Source organism: Lontra canadensis, unplaced genomic scaffold, assembly GCF_010015895.1.
Source record: "Lontra canadensis isolate GAN:19392208 unplaced genomic scaffold, GSC_riverotter_1.0 scaffold33, whole genome shotgun sequence".
NCBI classification, from domain to species: domain Eukaryota; kingdom Metazoa; phylum Chordata; class Mammalia; order Carnivora; family Mustelidae; genus Lontra; species Lontra canadensis.
This window is the reverse complement of record NW_022631027.1, coordinates 6,649,211-6,669,455: the sequence shown is the minus strand read 5'-3', so window position 1 is coordinate 6,669,455 and position 20,245 is coordinate 6,649,211. Positions and strand designations below refer to the sequence as shown.

At 37.3% G+C, this 20,245-nt stretch overlaps 1 protein-coding gene across 2 annotated transcripts in view; it reads left to right on the top strand.

Annotated features, from left to right (window-relative positions):
* The window catches only part of DIPK1A (divergent protein kinase domain 1A), a 121,627-nt gene that overhangs the window by 73,193 nt on the left and 28,189 nt on the right, over positions 1–20,245 (top strand). The window contains exons 2-3 of one of the 2 annotated variants that reach the window (XM_032867143.1): positions 15,561–15,633; positions 15,758–15,892. In XM_032867143.1, coding sequence (XP_032723034.1) covers positions 15,779–15,892 — 114 coding nt within the window. In that variant the 5' untranslated portion in view covers positions 15,561–15,633; positions 15,758–15,778. The remainder of the gene's footprint in view (positions 1–15,560; positions 15,634–15,757; positions 15,893–20,245) is intronic. The other variant, XM_032867142.1, reaches the window with a different exon arrangement.

Genomic DNA, 20,245 nt, shown 5'->3' with positions numbered 1-20,245 from the left:
CATTGATCATAGATCACCATAACAAATATATAATAATTCAAAAGTTTGGAATACTGTGAGAATTACCAAAACATGATCCAGACACACAAAATGAACGAATGCTGTTGGAAGATGGTGCCGACAGACTTGTTCCACACAGGGTTGCCTCAAACCTTCCATTTGTAAAAAGCACATTATCTGCAAAGTGCAATAAAGTGGAGTGTAATGAGATATGCTTAAAATGATTGTTGTTAACTGAAAAACAGATGCAAAGAAATTGTCCTGTTCTACATTTTTGGGATGCTCAGTTGGCCCCTTGTTGAAATCTTAGTGACCTCTCCACTATCTGCTCATGCTCTTCTCCTTCTCAAATAAATAAAAAAGAAAGTGAGAAAAGAAAAGAAAAAATCTCTACTTTCTTAAAAAAAAAAAAAAATTATCTACCTGGTTGTCTTTATTTTTCATACCCCCCCCTGCTTTCAGCTCACTGCAGGTCAGACGACCTCTCTCCCATGAAGTTGCTCTTGTCAAGGTCAACACTGACTTCCCATGTCACTGAGTCCAATGAATACTTTTGTCACCTCTCAGCTGCGTTTGCCACTGTTGACTGCTCTCTGCTTCTTGAAATCCTCTTCCCGTGATTTCCACATTACAGCATCCTTCTGGTTTTCTTCCAGCCAGTCTGCTCCTGCGTGTTCTGTTACAACTCTTCCTCATTCACCCAGGGAAGTTTCTCAGGGCTCAGTCCTAAACCCTGTGCTCACTCCGAGTTCTTTCTGTAACTGACAGCACATTGCCATGGGTTTTATTACTTTTCCCATGCCTCTGCTGAGCCTTCCCTATGACTCCCTAACCTCTGCCTCCAGCTCTGACCCCCGTTTTCTCAGCCATAGACCTGTACATCCAGCCGCCTTCTAAATATCACTTGCGTGACTCACAGGCATGTTTGTCTCAACATGTGCGAAACTGAACTCATCCTTTTATTCTTCCCATAATATTTCTCTGTCTTCCAGTGTTCCTAGTTTTAGGAAATCCAGCCAGAGACCTAGGAGTCCTTGATTCCCCTCTCACCATCACTCACATGTTCATTTAACCATGAGTCCTGATTATTCTACCTCCTATCTTCCAAACTCTTTTTCTCCTGCCATTTTTCATGACCACAACTCCAGTATAGTTGCTTCCTGATTTCTTTCTTGACTCTGTAAGAGATAGACATTTTTCGGTATTTCAGTACTTGGTATATTTATTTCTTAAATTTTCTTATTGACGTCTAATTTACAAGAAAATGCTCAGATATTAAGTTGTATCAGCTTTGACAAATGCATTTACCTAATGTAACCCTCACCCCCTATTAAACAGAATATTTCTATCTCCCTAGAAATTTCTCTGGTGATACTTCCCAATCAGTCACCCATCAAAGTAACCCCTGATCTGGTTTAACTTTTTAAAATATATTTTTAAAAGATTTTATTTATTTATTTATTTATTTGACAGAGAGAGAGAGAGATAACAAGTAGGCAGAGAGAGGGGAACAGGCTCCCCGCTGAGCAGAGAGCCTGATGTGGGGCTCAATTCCAGGACCCCGAGATCATGACCTGAGCCGAAGACAGAGGCTTAACCCACTGAGCCACCCAGGTGCCCCTTTTAAAAATATATTTAAGTGTATTTTTTAAAGAAAAATTCTTGACATGGAGCTTAATAGTAAAGATAAAATTTCTACTATTAAGTTTAGTTTAAATAGGTTAAAAAAATGGCTGATTTTCTATCTATAAACTACCCTATTAAGTATGATTAGAACTATTTTAGACTAACCTTTTAAGTTAACTTATAATTTCAATACTATTTTAATTATACACACACATACATGTATAAATACAGTAACACACATATGTAAGTATACTCACACACACACACACACACACATCCTTTACAGTTTGGAAATACTTAGAGCTGAGGAGATGGGGAAAGTTAATCTAGGAAAAAATTTAAATTATATCAATATCTATTGAGAATCTTTTATATATATATATGTACGTAAAGCAGTATAAATAATGGCTATTTTTATTTATCTTACAAAGAATTCTACATTTTTATTGAGAGAGAATGTCCAAAGGAGCCCCCAAAATTTTAAAAACTTTTAGTATTTACGGGCTATGCAACATCTTTTAATTTCTCTATTATACTATTTTCCCAATTAATTTGTTTAAATCATACCTTTAAACTCCTAGCAACTAAATATGGACATTAGAAAGTTTATTTTGTCATGTACTTGAATAACAAACATTTAAAGAAGCTAGCAGAGCCAAAAAACTGATCTCTTTTGTTTAGTTATTCACAGGATAGGTACAGTGGAGGCAGCCGAAATGGAAGCTTGTTAGACTGGCCCATCACTGCATGCATTTCTAATTCCAAGGGACCGTCTTTAAAATTAAGAGGTAATTTAGTCTCCTCCATACAGACAACTCAGCCCTTTTTCTTTCACAGCTAGGCTGGTTTGGGGTCATTAGATTCTGAATAGAGACCCACGGCATAGTGACAAGAGCAAGAGCACTAGATCTGAACTTACTTGGGAGAAATGAACACTGCCAGGCCCCAGGTACTGTGCCTTTTTTCAATGATCCCCACAATTTTCATTGTGTATTTCTATTGGGGAATTTTTTGAGCACATATCCCTGATATATGTGTCACTGTATTAATATACTTCTATGAAGAGGAATTTTTAAGTGTATCTTTTTGTCTGTGATTTTGTTTTCTTTTCACATCTACATTTTATAGATGAAGACGCTAAAGCTCAGGGAAGTTTAGTAACTTGCCCAAGGTCACATAATTTACTGAGTGATATTTGACAAATCCCAAACCATTTGGGGCCTCAGTTATAAAATTATAGATTCCAGCTATGTGATCTGCAAGGCCTCTTCTAGCTCTAAACAACTTGTGCTTCCATGCTGTTGCTAAAACTCACCCATCTAAGACATAATCTCTGGCCTAATATTTCTAAGCAGATAAGGCCTTATTATGGTCCATATATTAATAACTAGGAATTTCAGGAATTAGTGGGTTGTGGAAGAGAAACTGAAAGCTTAAAATAGTGTCAAGTTAGGTTGGTCTTTGGTATAATTTTAAAAATCCACTGGGATTTTTGTGTTTATATGTTGCATATTAAAGAGTTTAGTAACAACAGTCACTACAAACATAATTTATTTATAAGCTATCCATTATCCTAAGCACCCTAGGTAATTCTATCACTGTATTTTCATGAGGATTTTGTGGTCATTACTTTTCAGCATTTTCCTGTCCGCCGAAGTATTTTTCTAAGTACTTGTGTTGCAATAAGTAACTGCCAGTGTGTGGGTAGGCCCCTCACTCTCCACAAGGCCAGAAAAACATTTTCATATAGAAACTGTCTCAGTACAGTACAGCTCCCTTTATAAGTCAGCTCCTTTTCTTGTAACTGAACATTGCTATGATCAAAATCACTGCCATTTGCCTTTCAAACATTTTTTATAGGTTTTGCTTTGTTTTTGTTTTGTTTTGTTTCAGCTTTCTCTGGAATTGAAAAGAGAAATGGGAAGACAATTTTAGATTAGCACCTGTCTGAGAAATTCCAAAATTAGAGATGGCCGTCTGGTTTTCATGATTTGTAATATTTTAAAAATAGAATCTTGCCATTCTAAACAGACTTCTAGGCTATTCTAAAATAATACTTAATTATTTAAAAGATTTTATTTATTTGACAGAGACAGAGTGCATGTACAAGTAGGCAGAGTGGCAGGCGGAAGCAGTCTCCCTGCCGAGCAAGGAGCAAAAGTGGGGCTTGATCCCAGGACCCTGGAATCGTGACCTGAGCCGAAGGCAGATACTTAACCGACTGAGCTACCCAGGCGCCCCTAAAGTAGTACTTAATTTAAAAACTGCTTCACCTATCAACATTTTACTATCAAACTGAAAGGAGAATAGGTAGATGGTGATAGGTAGATTGGTGATGTTCATTCCAAGAAGGAATGCTTGTTACCTCTTCTGATATGGACAGTGTAAGGTCACATTTCCCATTCATTGGACTCACATAACCTGAAGCTCCATCTTAGATTCCCTGTGCTTCTAATTATTCTTTAGAATAATTTACTTAGGTCAGGCCTAAGGCATTCAACCACGGTAGCTCTTAGGATACCTGAATTTGTCTGAGGTCATCACTAACTTTTGGGTACTTTAAAATTTGACTAGCTTTTGCCACAACTAATACTAAAGATTTGGAGAGCATATTAAAAGCATCAAGACCATTGTCAAAGAAATGAAACTGAAACTGTTTAATTTGCCTATAAAATTGGATGTGGGGGAAGTTACGATAAGTGCATTTGAGAAACAAGTGAATGTTAATTGTAAACCTTTTGGAAGGTTTTGGAAGGTATACATGGTAATAGTATGTGTCATAAACCTTTAAAACTACACACCCTTTGACCTAGAAGTTTTACTAACTGAAGTCTCTCCTGAAGAAATAATCAGATACTCCAGCAAATATTTACATATTTAATATAGACAATAGAGTACAGGCTCTGAAGCCAGGTTGTCTCCATTTAAATCCTGGTTATCCTGCCTACTAGTAGTATAACCTTGCTTTAACCTTGGTATTTTTCTGAGTTTCTTCATCTATGAAAAGAATAGTCCCCCACTCACAGAATTCTTGTAAGGAAAGAACAGTAATCTCCTCCAGTATCCATTAGCTACCACAACAATGCCGCATAATAAATTGCCCCAAAACTCAGTAACTAACGTCTAGTGAACATCTAGTGAACATCAGTGACGTCTGATGAGTCACACATCTGCAGGTCAGCTGGTATTCTGCTTTTCCGGGCTGCGCCCCATACCAAGCCATGGTCGGGGTTCAGGTGAGCTGCAGGGTCGCTTCCTTTCCTGGGACCAGTGGCCTACCTGGGACTGGCCTTCCCCTGGCGGTGTCTGAAATATAAGAAGGCAAGTCCAATTATATGCTTTTCTTTGCATGGCCTCTACTAACAAACATTGGCCAAAGCAAGTCACAGGGCCAAGCCCAACATCAGTGAGGCAGGCAAAGGGGGGCAGAGGGAGGGAATGAATATTTGCATCAAGGGTTGACATACTGTTTCTATAAAGAACCAGATAGTAAATATTTCTGGCTTTGCTGGCCATACAGTCTCTGTTGCAGCCACGCAACTGTGCTGTTGAAGCAGGAAAGCAGCTGTAGACAGGAAATCCGTGCAGGGGATGGCTGTGTTCCTATAAAGCAGTATTTATGAAACCAGAGGGCTGATAGGATTTGGCTCATGGGCCACGGTTTTCTCACCCATAACCAATTTATCACCCTGGGCCATAGAGTTTTTATGGAGATTAAGGAAATTAATGTGTAGAAAGTGCTTATAACAGTCCTGGGAGAGTAGGACTAATAAATACTGGTTCTCAGTAATAGTATTGTTATTACTATTATTACAACGCGATGTTGAAAATAACAAAAATATCCAGCAATAGAGATAGGGTTAAATAAATAAATTTGTGAGGCGCCTGGGTGGCTCGGTGGGTTAGGGCCTCTGCCTTCGGCTCGGGTCGTGATCCCAGGGTCCTGGGATCAAGCCCCGCATCGGGCTCTCTGCTCGGCAGGGAGCCTGCTTCCTCCTCTCTCTCTCTCTGCCTGCCTCTCTGCTTACTTGTGATCTCTGTCTGTCAGATAAATGGATAAAATCTTAAAAAAAAAAAGAAAAAAAATAAATTTGTTATACATCCATTTAAATTTCATATGTTTAAAATATAAAGACTAGGGGCGCCTGGGTGGCTCAGTGGGTTAAAGCCTCTGCCTTCAGTTCGGGTCATGATCCCAGGGTCTCGGGATGGAGCTCCGCATCGGGCTCTATGCTCAGCTGGGAGCCTGCTTCCTGCTCTCTCTCTGCCTGCCTCTCTGCCTACTTGTGATCTCTGTCTGTAAAATAAAAAAATAAAATAAAATATAAAGACTATTTAATGGCTTAAAATATATTTATATATATTTTATATATTTATATAAATATATATACTTATATTTAACATAAGACCCCAACTTTATTTTTCTTAAAAGATGTGTGGGGGTTTTTTTTTTTAAGATTTTATTTATTTATTTGACAGACAGAGATCACAAGTAGGCAGAGAGGCAGGCAGAGAGAGAGGTGGAGGCAGGCTCCCCACAGAGCAGAGAGCCCAATGGGGCTCGATCCCAGGACCCTGGGATCATGACCTGAGCCGAAGGCAGAGGCTTAACCCACTGAGCCGCCCAGGCGCCCCAAGATGTGTGTTTTTTATACATACTAGAAAACAATTAGGAAAGGAATATACCAAACTGGATCACTTACTTTTTTCTTGCTTTCTTTCTTTTTTTTCAAGATATAGTTGATGTGTAACATGGTATCAGTTTTAGGTGTCCAACATAATGATTTAATATATGTATATATTGCAAAATACATATACCTAGCTACAACTTTTTTCTTATGATAAGAACTTTAATTAATTTTTAAATTTTATTTTAAATTCCAATAGTTAACATACAGTGTTATATTAGTTTCAGGTGTAAATGTAGTGATTCAGCAATTCCGTACCTCTCCCAGTGTTCATCACGCCAAGTATAGTCCTTAATCCCCATCTTATGATAAGAACTTTTACAATCTTTTCTTAGCAACTTTCAGATATACAATACAGTGTTATTAACTATACTCACCATGAAGTATATTACCTTCCCACAACTTACTTATAACTGGAATTACATAATTTTTTTACTGTCCATTTTTTTTCCTATACCAGGCCTATACTGTTTTCTGGTATTAATGTACTTTGATGACAAAAAAATAGAATCTGGTTCCACTAAGGACTCTTCAAACTCTGATGTAGTTTCTATTTTATATGTCAGTTGCATTTTAATTGCTTAACAATTTAGGAGTTTACCCTCAGAGACGTCTGATTAGAATGGACTATGTGAACACTTTCTAAGCTGTTTTATTTTTAACTTCAAGAAAAGTTGTTCTGTGCTAGGGCTCCTAGAAAACTGTGGCAGGATACCAACCAATGGGAAGAGAATCCCCACACCGTCTCTCAGGTCTTAAGAACAGTAGCTCCTTTCAGACCACATTCCCCTAACAGCCACAGTCCTTTCAGTGATAAAAGGCAGAATGTTGTTGTACAGAGGTGAACAACAACACCCCTTCCCTGGCCACCCCAGTGTTTGAATATATACAAACGCTTTTCTCATGTATCAAAGGGAGGTTAGGTTTCAATAGTTAATGGCCACTGTGCCTAGAAGTCCCGTAAAAGAAATACTGGGAAGGAAAGCTAGAGTTCATCAGTACCACAAAATATTAACTAAAATTGATTTCTTTTAAAGAACCCTTTACAATAATCAGCTTTCATCTAAATTATAATCAGTTAGCCTCTGGATTCTCCAAAGAATCCAAGATTCTAAACTGTGTTAAAAATTGGGTTGTACGGGGGCGCCTGTGTGGCTCAGTCAGTTAAGCGTCTGCCTTCGGCTCAGGTCATGATCTCAGGCTCCAGGGATTGAGCCCCACATTGGGCTTTTTGCTCGGCTGGGAAGTCTGCTTCTCCTTTTGCCTCTGGTCCTCTCCTAGCTCGTGCCTGTGTAGGCACTCATGCACTTTCTCTCTCTCTCTCTCTCTTTTTCAAGTGGATAAATAAAATCTTAAAAATTGAGTTGTACAACCTTAGAAATACTTATTCCAAATAAACTTTGCTCTAGAATGTTTCAGAATCTGAACTTGAAAGGGACTGTGCTTTTTACTCTTCAGGTTTCAGTAAAACCTAGCTAAAATTTATTTTTAGTAAGTGAATTGTTAGTGAATTTAAATGCCCAGTAGCATTCCCATGTAAGATTTGTTTGTGACTACTGTATATTTCAGTAAATTCTATACCCAGTAGGCCCAGTAGGCTTACTAAAAGGGGAGAACAGACATCTGATTTTCCCATTCTAGGTGCCAGAATCTTAACTGAAATAAAAAGGTAATTTGAATCCTATATAGAAACTTATCTATAACCATATGTCCAGTAGTTCTTTAACTTGGGATTTGCATATATAAGCTAAAGATTTGTCAGTAGTTTTTGAGTTCATGATAGGGAATGAGAACTATATTCAGTCACCTTAAATATAAATATATACAACTACACATACTATTAATGGATTTTAACTGCAACTTCCAATTCTTCCCCACTAAGGAAGAAAGAAGAACCCTTAATCAGATGGCCAAAAAAATTGTCTCTCTTCTGGCTTCGGGCTGGGACCTCCATATTGCTTTTCTCCTCACCTGGAGACCCTTCTTTCCTGATTCTGCCCTGCAGAGGTAACTAGTCTCCAGAGGTGACCCCTCAGTGAGGGGCTTGGTATTCATTCCCTTTGGAATACCCCTTATATTCAATCTGATCGGGCCCTGTGATACCATGAGAAGTGGGGCAGAAATGAGGCCATTTCCATCTTGGTCTCTGGGAACATTTGCTCTAGGGTTAGTCAGGCATCATGTAAGAGGCCTGACTACCATGAGCTCCAGGCCCTGAAGAAGTCCAGCTGGCCACATGAAGCCATTCCAGCCATTCCAGCTGAGGACTGGACATATCCAACCACGTCAGTCCTCCTTCACGTGCCTTCAGTCCTAATCACAAATGCAGGAAAAACTTGAGAAAACTGACCAGCTGAGTCAGTCAACCCTCAGAGCCATGAGAGATGTAAATTCTTGCTGTAAGCCACTAAGTTATGGGATAATATGTTATAAAGCAATAGAAAATGGGAACACTTGGCTTTCTTAACCCCGTCTTTCTGCGTTGGTATGTTGAAGAACCCATGACTGAGTTCATTTGCTGTTGCAAATGCTAATATTCCTTGTGTGTAGAGTGCTAATGGAGGCTACACTTCCTTCACACATGCTTTGTAGAATGCTAGCTGTCTTCCTGCTCATAAGGAGCAGTCAGGAGACTTGTAGATCCTTTTGATATATTTTTAAATAGGTGTGCTAAGCACCTATGTACGAATATGTAGGTTTTTTTTTCTAATTTAAAAAGTAATATATTCATTATACATAAATCTGTATAACAGAGAAGAAAAATAAAAATCATTCATGATCCCACCACTCTTGACATTTTGAGATGACTACCCTTGACACTCTGGTTTATTTCCTCGCAGTTTCTGTAGTCTATTGGTGACTTTTTCTCTTTTTTAAAAAGCAGAATTGGGAACATACCATACATGTTGTTTTTGAAAACCGATTTTTTTTACTTACTGTGTCACGAACATTTTCCCATACTTTTGACACTTCTTTGAAATAGTAATGTACCATTGAAACTAGCCACAGACTTAAGGATCACCCCATGCAATTAATTCCCCAGGTGTTCTTGTGTTTTTGATGCTGTCAGCCCCTAAGATAAAAAATATGAATCAGCATTCAGAGAAAATGTGAAAATTATTCACTTCTTACTGGAATTTTGTTTCTACAAGAAAATCAAAACACAGAATATGTGCATGCAACTAAAACCTTTAGAATTTAGGTCAGGGAACAACTAGGATTCTTCCTGTGAATGTGAAAATTCACCTCTTAGAAAGATGAAAAATGCTAAAACAAAGAAAAAAAACAAACCTCTGACCAGTAGACTAATATTGTTGTTTCACAAGGAATTCTCTAAAAGTTTTGTCATAAAAATAAGCATTTTCATGCTCAAGACAAGCTGGGGAGTATGGACATTTTTAGAACCTTTCTTTTCAGTATTTTTAACTTATAAAAACCCAGAGTTTTCCTTGTTTGGATTGACATAAAAGGTTTTTTTTTTTTTTTGTAATGTTTCTTTCAATATCATAACCGCCTTTTGATGTTTGTGAAAGTTAACACTAGATAGTTTACATTTGGTACATTTAGACTTTTTTTTTCTTTTTTTTTCCATTTTATTTTATTTCTTTTCAGTGTTTCAAAATTCATTGTTTATGCACCACACCCAGTGCTCCAGGCAATACGTGCCCTCCTTAATACCCACCACCAGGCTCACCCATCCCCCCACCCTTCCCCCAAACCCTCAGTTTGTTTCTGAGTCCACATTCTTTCATGGTTTTTTCCCCCAACTCACTTCTCCTCTCCATCTCCCAGTGTCCTCCGTGTTATTCCTTATGCTCCACAAGTAAGTGAAACCATGTGATAATGGACTCTCTCTGCTTGACTTATTTCACTCAGCATAATCTTTTCCAGTCCTGTCCATGTTGATACAAAAGTTGGTATTCATCTTTTCTGATGGAGGCGTAATATTCCATTGTATATATGGACCATATCTTCTTTATCCATTCTTTTTTTTCTTTTTTTTTTTTTTAACTTATTTGACAGAGAGAGAGATCACAAGTAGACAGAGAGGCAGGCAGAGAAAGGAAAGAAGGCTCCCCGCCGAACAGAGAAGAGAGCCCAATGCGGGACTCGATCCTAGGACCCTGAGATCATAACCTGAGCTGAAGGCAGAAGCTTAACCCACTGAGCCACCCAGGCGCTCCTTCTTTATCCATTCTTCTTAATGGCTTCCCAGTAGCCCTCCAGCTAGTAGTGAGATACTCTTTTAATAAAGGTAGAGGATCTGTTCCAGATAAAGTTTATCTGCATGTGTTGTGGTATACAGTAAATATTTACCCTATTAAATGGTTTTTTTCATATTTCTGTTTATTATAGCTAGCACTATTTTCAAAAGTACTATCACTATAAATAGGATGTATTTAAAGAAAAGGGTAAGAGTTATATCTGGGGAAATTTACCCATAATTTTTACTCTAGTTTTCTCAGCTAGATTAGTCCTAAATATGCAGTAGAAGTTAGCCAGCTACAATGTTGTCAATATAACAATAAGGGAAAAAAATTTTTGAAGATTATTTCAGAGTAACTGGTAATTGAAAAACTTGAATAAAAAGACAAATGCACATCTCAGCTTTTTCTTTAGCATGATGAATGATAAAATGATTATATTTGAGTTTGTGCAAGTCATAACCTTTTTAATTTGTTATGTTTTCTGATGTTCAAGTCCACTGAATATTGTAACTAAAATATTTGTGGGTAAAAGTAAAAATATGATATTTTTTCCCTACTTCTCAAAATTAAGAACATCTGTGTAGGGAATAGCAGTAAATTAAATGGGACCATGTGCTTTATATGTTTACAGAATATGTTGAGTATGAAAAAGATAAGCAATGGAAGTAGCCTTTAATTTTTATGCGTTGCCTCTTTATACCTGTTTTAAAAACTTAATGTAAAATTATTTAAATAAGATCAAAGGTGTTCAGATTTCTTTTGAAATAAAAAGTTATCTCAGTGAGATCAAACAATATAGAAAAGAAAAATCATCACCATTCTTTAGAGTGGAATTGGTAGAGAAAGTTTGTTTCATTATTTGTAGATTTGCCATCTCTCATGATTTTTCTCTAATATACTACTAATCATTTACTCTAGTCATAAAGAACTGTTTCTAACTGTTATTTCCAGGCAGATGTTAAATTTTTCTAATTAGTAGTAATTGGTGCCCTTAGGACTAATTGAATGTAAAATGAGAACGTAATACAATTTTGATTCTTTCCATTTTTGGTTTCATTTTATAATGTAACCATAATGCAAAATTTTTCAGCCTTACCACTATGGACATTTGGGTTCAGATAACTCCTTGTTGTGGGAGGCTCTCCTGTGCATTAGTCAGATATTAACGACATCTCTGGCTTCTACCCACCAAGATAACCTAGCACTCCCCTGTCATGAAACAATGTCACCAGATATTGCCAGATGTCTCCCAAGGGCCAAAAGTAATTCCAGTTGAGATTCACTGCCATAGTATATTTACTAAAATTCTTACCAGTTTTTCAGGAGTAAAATTTGAAATAAAGCAGTGTACCATTAGTAGCTGGGCACAAAATCAGAACAGAAAAGCGGCTAGGCAATATTTTGGATAGTTCAGCATAAATAAAAAGATCAGAAGCAGTAAGTTCATTTCTTAATCAAAGACTGGGTTGTCTAGGTAATTGGTACAGAACAGACCACTGGAAACATTTTAGTGATTACCACACAGGGAAATAAAATTAGTTAATAGCCAGAGATGTCATTTGTGGCTGTTTTTCTTCAATCATTATTCTAAGATGTGAAGCAGCAGGATCTGCAGATATTAGAGGACACATGAAGGTCCTTGTAACGATTTTGTGTTACCCCCAAATCGCAGTGATTTTCCATGGAGTGCTGGAATAAAAATACCTCACTCCTTTTGTCATTATGTCTACAACAGGTGATGCCCAGTGCCCTGCCGGTAACGCTATTAATCTAACTTCCTCCAAAATTTTTGGCATTTGGTATCTTGACAAGCACTCAGCAGGCAAGCCAGTTCACAGGGTGTTTTTCAGTTTAAACATATGCCTGAGAAAATTTTAAAATATAGCTATTTGAGAGAGAGAGAGAAGCAAAATGATTTCAAATTTTATTAAACTGAATATGTAGGAGAGAGAAATATACAAAAGCCTTAGCTGCCTACATGTGTTAAGCTTCATATGCATTTGAAAGCATTTTACAGTAGCTTTACTAAACATGTATACAAAAACCTGAAGGAAAATTATTGATAGAGGGCAGTTAATATCACGAGACTCCTTGAGGTAGTGTCTGGAAGAAGGTAAAATAGGACCAACCTGGATGCTGAGGAAAACCCTACTCACTAGGTCTGTGTTGTTTTCCTGTTCTCTGTGACATATACCTGCTGTAGAGCAAGGCAGCAAGAGGAAAAAGGAAATAGTATGTCTTCCCTGATTCTTTTTAAAATGAATTGAACTAATCTTGTTTTAAAGCCTTGCCTCAAGGGGCACCGGGGTGGCTCAGTCAGTTAAGCCTCGGACTCTTGGTTTCACCTCCGGTCACTATGGAGATCAAGCCTCACATCCATCCCCACTTCCTGCTCCTGGCTCAGCATGGAGTCTGCGTGGGATTCTTTCCCTCTTCCTCTCCCTCCCCCTCAGCTCCTCGCCCCCTGCATGGTCGCAAGCTCTTTCTCTCTCTCTCTCTCTAATAAATAAATAAATGAAATCTTAAAAACAAAAACAAAACCCTGCTTCAAAAAATTCCTATGTTTATGTTAGATTGGACTTCCAAAAGTAAAATCATGCTATGCTGTGGCCCTTCAGGTGACCCTCTGAACTATTGGACCATTGTACGGTAGATATATAATTTGTTCTTGCCACTGGAGATTTTTTTGTTTTGTTTTGTTTTAGAGAGAGACAGCTCAAGCGTGAGCATTGGTGGGGGTGGGGGACTGGCGGGAGGGGCAGAGGAAGAGGGAGAGAAAGAAACTTAAGCAGGCTCCATGCCCAGTGCGGAGTCCCACACAGTGTTTGATCTCAAGACCCTGAGTGGAAATCAAGAATTGGTCACTTAACTGACTGAACCAGCCAAGCACCCCAGTAACTGGAGATGGTCGTAAAATGCCTAGCAAAAGGCAATAACAATGATAGAGCAACCAATAAACAGCGGCTGAATGAATGTATGGGAAGGAGGTGTCTTGGTGTCAAAGTATGCCTTATTGTATAATATAAAAAATTTTACATCAGTAGAGAAAAACATACACAAAAGAAGGCATACACCCATCACCCAGCCTGAAAACTGTCAACTCATGGCCAATCTTGCTTCAAACATACCCCACCTCTTTTTCCCTTCTCTGTTGTTTTGAAGCAAATTACAAATATATCACTTTATTTATAAATATTTCAATGTCTGTCTCTAAAATATCAGGGCTCTTTTCTTTAAAAAATTACATTATCATGCCTGAAAAATTAAAACAATTTCTTAGTGACATCAGGTATCCTGTCTTCAAATTTTCAGTTGTCTCATAAATAACTCTTTTTTTAAGTTTTTCATTGGAATCAGAACTCAAAAAAGATCCACAGATTGTGATTATTTGATATATTTATTAAATATTTTTTAGTTTTCAGTTTTCTCCATCTTCTCCTTCTTTTCTCCCATATCATTTATGTTGTTGGAAAACTGGGTTGTTTGTATCACATTGTTTTCCATCGCCTGGAGTTTACTGATTTTATCCCAATAGTGTCACTTACTGAGGTATCACTTGTATTTCCCCATCTCCTGTATTTCCTGTAAACTGGTAGTTGGAGCTAAAGGCTTAATCAGATTCAGATTCACTTTTCTTTTTGCAAGTCCAAGAAGGTGGTGGCCAAATCGCAGTGACAGCGTTCTTGGCTTTTTGTTCAGTGCCTTGCAAACGGATTCAGCTAAGGTTTGTTGGGTCTTTTCCATGTGCCTCACAATGTGCTTATGTTCTATAGGCATTACGTCATCTAATCATATTTAAGCTTCATAATACTGGTACATATCAATTTTTGTCTGATGACTAGACTCCTTTAGTAGGGCCAAGTGATCTTAAATGTCTGTCAAACAAACCCTTCAGTGTGCACCCCATTGTCACTTATGTGATTTAATTCAGAATTCTGTACGAATTTTCTTTTACTGGATTTGTCTAGAGCTATACAAAAAGAGTTGCATTAAAGGCATTTTTTATATTTTAATACTAAAGCTCGAAGACCTGTCACTTCACTGTGAATTCGTTGTACTCAAGCTTTTTGGTACTGGAATTCACCATCTGTTAATCTCACAAAGACAGATATCTAAATCGCAAAGAGGGCCAACAGAATTCAGTATTTTCCTTTGCACTCATTGTCTTCTGCAGGTGCATTTAGGTCCCTTTCATCTCTCTCTGCTTTCTTTGCATGCTCGCAGTGCTCACAGTATCCTACTGTTACCCAGTGTGAGAAACTGGCTCGTGATTTTAAAAGCAAAAGTAGCTTTTCATTGTTTGTTTACATATCTATAATTTATTCTGTTCATTTATCTCCATAGCCTCCAAATTTACCATCTATAAAACCAGACCCTTGGAGATCCCAGACTCAAAATATAAATGTCCAATTATCTTGACCAACTGACACTTCTGGAGATTAAACTGTTTGATATGTTGTTGACGGGGGGGAGAAAAGGCAGTAAGTAACTGGCCCAAGTTGCAATTAGATAGCAGAGAACTGGGAGTAAAACAATGCAAAGAGGATCCCATTGTGTAGCTTTCCAAGCTGACGTGCAAAGAGAAGTTTATTCTTTATATATCCTATCCCTTCTTTTCCAGTCATTTTTCCTTTAATAGCTGTAACAACATTCTCCTCAAGCTTCCAGAGTACCTATTAGTGAAGCATTTGGTTGAATGGAAGGAACAGAAAGCCTTGGTGCATAGACCGAGAAAGAGGAAATGAGCAGTTGGCTTCCCCATGAGACATTAAACAAATAGCCAAATTCTCCATTCTTGTTTCTTTAAAACAAAATTATTTTTACGCTGATTATCCATGAAGAACTTGAAGATTCTTACTGGAAATTGTCTCCTGTAAGCTCGTAGTACGTAGGAATCGTGTCTCTCTTTACCTGATCTCACAAAGTGCCCGGGGTAGCATGGTGCACGTGCTCGTGCTTCCTAACTAGCTTTCGATGCTGGTGGTATTTGAAAGGTTATACATTTTAAAGAGTATTCTGTTCCCTTTTTCCTTGGCAGGACCAAGGAGCTTCTTTTCTGAAACCAGTGCTGTTTGGACTCTGTGAAAGTACACTTTGTTCTAGGAGAATTGGTGTGTGAAAGCCTAGAATATATATTGAGTTCTTGCAAGAAGGAGGGGGGGGGATCATGTTCTAGGACAGTGAATGCTGACTTGGTGCTGAATGAATGATTGTTATTTGCTCTTTTGCTCACAGGCTCGCTTTTCATATGTGCGGATGAAATATCTTTTCTTTTCCTGGTTGGCGGTTTTTGTTGGAAGCTGGATTATATATGTGCAGTACTCTACCTATACAGAACTATGCAGAGGGAAGGACTGTAAGAAAATAATAGTAAGTATTCTTGATTTCCTAGTATGTAGAAAAACCATATTAATAATATCTTATATTTACTTCTTATATACTTAGTAATAATTGTTTTCAAAAAGTAAAAGTTAATTCGACCTTAGAGTTGTGTTGAACTTTGTAGATTTTGATGTGTCCAAGTTAGTAGGAGTGTTCCACATCTTGAAAAACCTACATTTCAGAAATCTAAATATATAATACTAGATTTGTGTGAGAGCATACTCACTACAGACAGGAATTTTTAAAAAAAATATATAATAATTTAGTTTACTCACATCAGATGAGTTTTTAAATGTTTAGAGTATGAAACTATTATTTACAGGCAATCTTACTGGAACACATCTTTTGAATAAATGGAGTCATTCTCAAATATCAAAAATGTATCTGAAAAACATAGTATATATTTAGTATTTATTTTCTGTCCTAATGATTGGACACATCTCAGGAAAATTGCTCTATCAGTCTAAGATTTCTAAGTGATTATTGGTTATACATTTGAGGATCTGTAAATTTAGCTCCTTGTTTTCTTCTAATATCTTCTGATATAGATAATATTAAACCATTGCATCTGAGAAATGTATTTTTGATAACGATGATTGTTGGGATCCCAATTATTATAATTTATTAAAGATTCTATAGTTATTAAGTAGTTACTCTTCACCTAGGCCATTGGTGCTAGGTATGTGCATATAACTGGGAACAGGCTGTCAGGACCATAGGAACTTAGAGCCCAGCAGGGAAGAAAATGAATACAGTAAGGTAGGATAATGATTACAATAGCAAGTGTTATAGGAACATAAGACAGGGAGACCTGAAGCTTTCCAAAGTTCTAAAAAAATGAAAATCAGTTTAACTCCAGGCATTCTCAATTAAGATAAAAATTATTCCCCAGGAGTATTACAGCCTCATAAGTAGGCAAGGGAGGAATTACTGGTCTAATAAGCAGGGAAATGAATTAGTAAAGAGGAGTCCCAAATCAAGTTCAAAGGCGTCAGTCTTATATGTCCATTTCAATTGGCCGTCCCAGATCATTAAGGAATTTTTTTTTTTAAGATTTGTTTATTTGAGAGAGAGAGCAAGGATGGGGAGAAGCAGCAGGCAGAGGGAGAAGCTGGCTCTCCGCTGAGCAGGGAGGCTGATGCAGTACTCGATCCCAGGACTGCAAGATTATGACCTGAACTGAACGCGGACACTTAACTGACTGAGCCACCCGGGCACCCCCAGATCCTGGAAGGATTTTAAGATAGAAACCTCTGGGCCAGAGGCAGTGTACTGCATACTGGTCAGAAACACTTGAAATAATACTATGAAAGTCCCCCAAGCCCATTTTACAAATAAAGAAATATGTACACCTGAAATTAATGTAACATTGTATGTCAACTATGCTTTAATTAAATATATATAATATAGTATATATGACTAAGACAGAGAATTTGCTTGTTGATAATGGAGCCATAATTTGGTCCTAATTCTGCTTCTATACAAAGCTCAGACTCTTTCTGCTACCCTGTGTCAGAAAAAACTAACGAAATTATAGTTTAATAAACTAGGAAAAAAACCCCACAAAACTCATCTGCTTACCTTCAATGAAGAAGAAAGAAGCAGGAGTTATATAATCAATTATAATAACATAAAATAGGGGTGTTTTGGGTGGCTCAGTGGGTCAAAGCCTCTGCCTTCGGCTCAGGTCATGATCCCAGGGTCCTGGGATCGAGCCCCACATCAGGCTCTCCGCTCAGCCGGGAGCCTGCCCCTCTCTCTCTCTGTCTGCCTCTCTGCCTACTTGTGATCTCTCTCTATCAAATAAATAAATAACATATTTTAAAATAATAATAATAATAATAACCTAAAATAACCAAAACTATTTGAAATGTCTATTTTCTCTTTTTCGAGGGCATTTTTCTCAAACTAGGTTTCTTGGGACACATTAAAAAGTATCCCATGGATAAAAGCTTTCTGCCGTCAGATATATTTGAAAACAGCAGGTTAAACAAAGATAAATAGGTGACTTTACTGAGGACTTCCCAAGATACTTAATATATTAATATGTACTGTGCATCTCCAGAAAAAGCAAATACATTTGATTAGGAAAAAACTTCATCCCACCACAACTCCCAGGAAGACCTATTAACATCATCTGGTGATGTTAGAAATACTGTAATAAGAGATTAAAATAAAATGAAATAGGTATGCTTTTATTGTGTATTAATATAATAATATTCAAATTATAAGGCATATGATGGTGAATATTCTGTTACAAATGAGTTATACTTGTGAAGTATTTTTTATTTTATTTATTTTTAATATTTTATTTTTGAAATATTTTTCATGATTTTTCCTTTAATTTCACTTTATAGGAAATGGAAGCAGAATTCTAGCATAATTTAATAATTCTAATATAATAATAATTCTAGCATAATTTAATGGTTATCTGACTAAAATTTGAAAATAATTAAAACATTTTCTGAGCCTAAAACATATCTTTCCCCTGAGGCTGGCTTTAAAAAAATTGTAGTATCTCTGCATTTGGGATTTATGTTCTTAAAACTTAACCAAAACTGGTAATATTAAGATCAGTAGTACCAAGATACTACTAACATTTAATAGGAATTTTGTGTTTAGAACTAGAAAGCAAGCAGAAAAATTATTTCTAAAGTATACATTAAAGCTTCAAAGAGCTGACAAGATACCTTGTGAGGAATTACTTGGTCAAGATCTGGGAGAGGATAAGGTTTGAGAAAGGTGAGCCTAGATTTGGTGACTTTGTTTGCCTGGGGTATATGATCTAAAATAGAGTTTTATGGGGCTAGGAAGATCAAAATCTAGTTCAGGTCCTACCAAGAGTAGGACCTTTGTACACCATGCTGTCAGTTGATACCCTAAAGAGCAGAACCCCAACAGTAAAGGTGAACTAAAGGGAGCTGACTTTTGGAGCCTCTTTTTTCCTTAGGGTTGTTGCTGATACTGGGCATTGAGCAGAGGTCTGAGAAACAGGACTGTATACTGGGAGAGAGCTGCTGCTGGGGACAAGAAATTAGCAAGCTTTTGTAGAAAAGTAAGAGAGCCTTAAGCATACAGCCAGTTATCCTGTTGGGATATTTGCCAAATCCTAGGGTTTTGCAGAATGGGAGGCTAAACATTTCATCGGAAAGCCTTTGAAAAGCAGAGCAGACATTTTGGCAGTCATACAAGATACAGCCTAGAGTTATGAACCTGCCAATGGGGGGACACCCCAGTGAATTCCCAGGCTCTCTATTAAAAACCCTAGAGGGCTATGCTCTTGGAATGGAGATCAGCCAAAAATAGCTTAAGCTTTACCAGAGCTGCAGCCCAGCCTCCATTCAGCACAGTCCCTGGTTGGTGATCAGCTACCATTCTATCTGTCTACTCACGGAAAGGGAAACGCTCTCTGGAGGCACTGTGTGAAAAACCAGAGGACATGGCAAAAGACAAGGTGACATGATCAAAAACCAAGAGATAAACATGGACAGTAGAATCAGATCCACAGATGATCCAGATATTGGAGTCATCCTAAAAGGATTTTAAAATAACTGTGTTTAAAAAAATAAAATAAAATAACTGTGTTTGGGTTCAAGTAAATAGGAACAAAGGTAAAGAAATTAAATAAAACAATGGGTAATTTCAACAGAGAATTGAAACGTATTAAGAAGAATCAGGAATTTACAATATGGTATCCTTAAAAAGTTAAATAGGGAATTACCACATGATCCAGCAATTGTGCTTCTAAGTATATACCCAGAAGACTTGAAAGCAGGGACTCAAGCAAATACTTGCATACCAGTGTTCATAGTAGCATTATTCACAACAGCCAAATGTTGGAAACAACTCTAACATCCATTAACAGATGAATGCATAAACAAAATATATGTAATATTACTCAGCCTTTAAAAAAATGAAATTCTGATGCATTCTACAATATGAATGAACCTCAAAAACACAGTGCTAAATGATATAAGCCAGACACTAAATGACAAGTATTGTATAGTTCCATTTATATGAGGTACACACAATAACAATTATATAGAAATTGGGAGAATGATAAAAGGTGTTAAAATGTTTAAGATTCTTGGGGCGCCTGGGTGGCTCAGTGGGTTAAAGCCTCTGCCTTCAGCTCAGGTCATGATCCCGGGGTCCTGGGATTGAGCCCTGCATCGGGCTCTCTGCTCAGCGGGGAAACTGCTTCCCCCCCTCTCTGTGACTGCCTCTCTGCCTACTCGTGATCTCTGTCTGTCAAATAAAAAAATAAAATCTTAAAAAAAGAGAGAGAGAAAAGAAAAAAGTTTAAGTTTTTTTTTTTTTTTTTTTTAGATTTCATTTATT